Here is a 2,330-nt window from a genome sequence, read left to right as displayed (position 1 = left end):
ATTGAGTGGATATCTCTTGGATTCTTTAATCAGAATCTTCGTGGTATAAGCTAGAACTGATGGCGGCATTCAAGAGAATCCGGAAGGTCTAAACCTTATCTATGGTATTCTGAGTAGGATTCAAGGATTGAATGACTGTGACGAGCTTCAAACTCCTGAGGGCTGGGCGTTAGTGACAGACGCAAAAGAATCACTGGATTCTATTCCAACCTGATTGAGAACCGACAGATTATTAGCCGTGCTGTGACAGAGCGCGTTGAACATTTTCATTGAGAGGATGGGAGGTAGCCATTGACAACGGTGAAACCCTACATACAGCTTGCCATGGAAGGAGCATTGCGTGCTTGAAGAAGAAGACAGTAGGAAAGTAGAGATTCAGAAGATATAGCATCTCCAAAACCTCAACCTGTTCTCCATTACTGCAAAACAAGTATTTATTTCATGTTCTTTTACATTTTACACTTAAATCTGAGAATTATTGATATCCTGACTAAGAGTTACAAGATAACCATAGCTTGCTTCAAGCCGACAATCTCCGTGGGATCAACCCTTACTCACGTAAGGTATTACTTGGACGACCCAGTGCACTTGCTGGTTAGTTGTGCGGAATTGCAAAAGTGTGATTGTGATTTTGTGCACCAAATACTTGAATTAGTGCTTATTCTTCTTGTGGCTCTAAGACAGAGCTTATGATCACAGGGTACGTATCTCCATCTCCTAGAAATGCATAATTCAGAGAAGATGGTAATGGCGTGAGCTCGAGTTTAGGAGGCTTTTCCTCTTCTTTAGGGGGTTTCAGAGGCTCTTTTATCTCCTTTGGTTCCTCTAAATTAGGCTGGACATCATAAAAGATGTCAGTCAGCTCTTCTTCGAGTCTCTCAGTCATGTTTACTTCTTCCACCAGGGAATCTATGGTATCTATGCTCATGCATTTCTCTGGGGTATCGGGATGCTTCACAGCTTTGACAGCATTTAGCATATATTCATCCTCATTGACTCTCAGGATTACTTCACCTTTCTGAACATCAATGAGGGTTCTTCCTGTAGCTAGGAAGGGTCTGCCTAGGATAAGAGATGCACTTCTATGCCCATCCATATCCAATACCACAAACTCAGTTGGAAAAGCAAAGGGTCCAACCCTAACAATCATATCTTCAACTACACCTGATGGGAACTTAACAGAACCATAAGCAAGTTGAAGGCATATGCGGGTTGGTTTGACTTCATGAGTCAAATAGAGCTTCTTTATTAATGAAGCATGTATTAGTTTGATGCTTGCTCCAAGATCACATAGGGCTGTCCTTGTGCAAGCATTCCCTATAGTGCATGGTATCATAAAACTCCCAAGATCCTTAAGTTTCTCTGGTAAGCTGTTTTGAATGACTGCACTGCATTCTTCAGTGAGGAGGACTGTTTCTGCCTCTCTCCAATCCTTCTTATGACTTAAGATGTTCTTCATAAACTTATGATGAGCGAAAATTGTGTGTCGGTAAAGAATTTCACAAATGAAATGTCATTGAAAGTATAGTTCTAAACCAACAAACAACTCCTCAATAAAAAATTTGGTTATCACAAGTACAAACCCCTATAAAAATAAACCGAAGTATTTAAACCTTGGGTCATCTCTCAAGGAATTGCAGGGTAGTGTTCTTGTTATCGGCTAAGAGTTATCTTTTGGGGTTTTGAGATAAGAGACAATAAATGTAAATTGCAAGAGAAATAAACTAACAACGAAGAAAGGCTCTTGGCAAGGGATGAGAATTAGAAGTCCTATCCTTATTATCATCATCAATTATGACATGAGAATTGTCCATTGCTCCACTTAGTTAACCACTAACTATGAAGGCAAGTCAAGTGCAGATAATCAATTTGGATCCATAAGTCCTAGTCTAATCCGAAGAAAAGACTAGCTTTAGTGACATGCAAATCAATTAGCAACTTCCAATTATCAATCAACAAAAAAGTTTGATAACTCAAATGTCACTAATTATTCAATTCAAGCTAAGAGGAGAAAAATCTAAGCTAACATCCTTCTAAGCATTTTATCAAACACTTGGAAGACACAAAAGGAAAGCATGGTAAAATTGCAAGAAATGTAAATTCTAACAACTACCAAAGCAAGAACTTAAGAATAACAAAGCAATTAAACAATAAAAGAAATCAAACATAAATTTCATTAAAGGAAAATTGAAGAAGCAAGAGTACATCAACAACAAAGTAAGTAGAACAAGAAATTAATAAAAGGAACTAGAAGAGTAAAGATGTGGCAACAAGAAATTTAAAAGAAAAGTAGATAAGAACAATAATTAAACCAAGATCTAAGAAATTAT

The 2,330-nt window shown here is 37.8% G+C and overlaps 1 protein-coding gene across 1 annotated transcript; it reads right to left on the bottom strand.

Annotated features, from left to right (window-relative positions):
* Window positions 1-697: 697 nt before the first annotated feature.
* LOC107472145 (uncharacterized) lies at window positions 698-1,459 on the bottom strand (the record flags this gene model as incomplete). The annotated part of the gene is made up of 1 exon (XM_016091696.1): window positions 698-1,459. A coding segment is annotated over exon 1 (762 nt), but the record flags the coding sequence as incomplete, so codon positions are not given.
* Window positions 1,460-2,330: the final 871 nt, after the last annotated feature.

The sequence above is a fragment of the Arachis duranensis genome, unplaced genomic scaffold (genome assembly GCF_000817695.3).
Source record: "Arachis duranensis cultivar V14167 unplaced genomic scaffold, aradu.V14167.gnm2.J7QH unplaced_Scaffold_121776, whole genome shotgun sequence".
NCBI classification, from domain to species: Eukaryota; Viridiplantae; Streptophyta; class Magnoliopsida; order Fabales; family Fabaceae; genus Arachis; species Arachis duranensis.
This window is presented reverse-complemented; position numbering and strand designations above follow the sequence as displayed.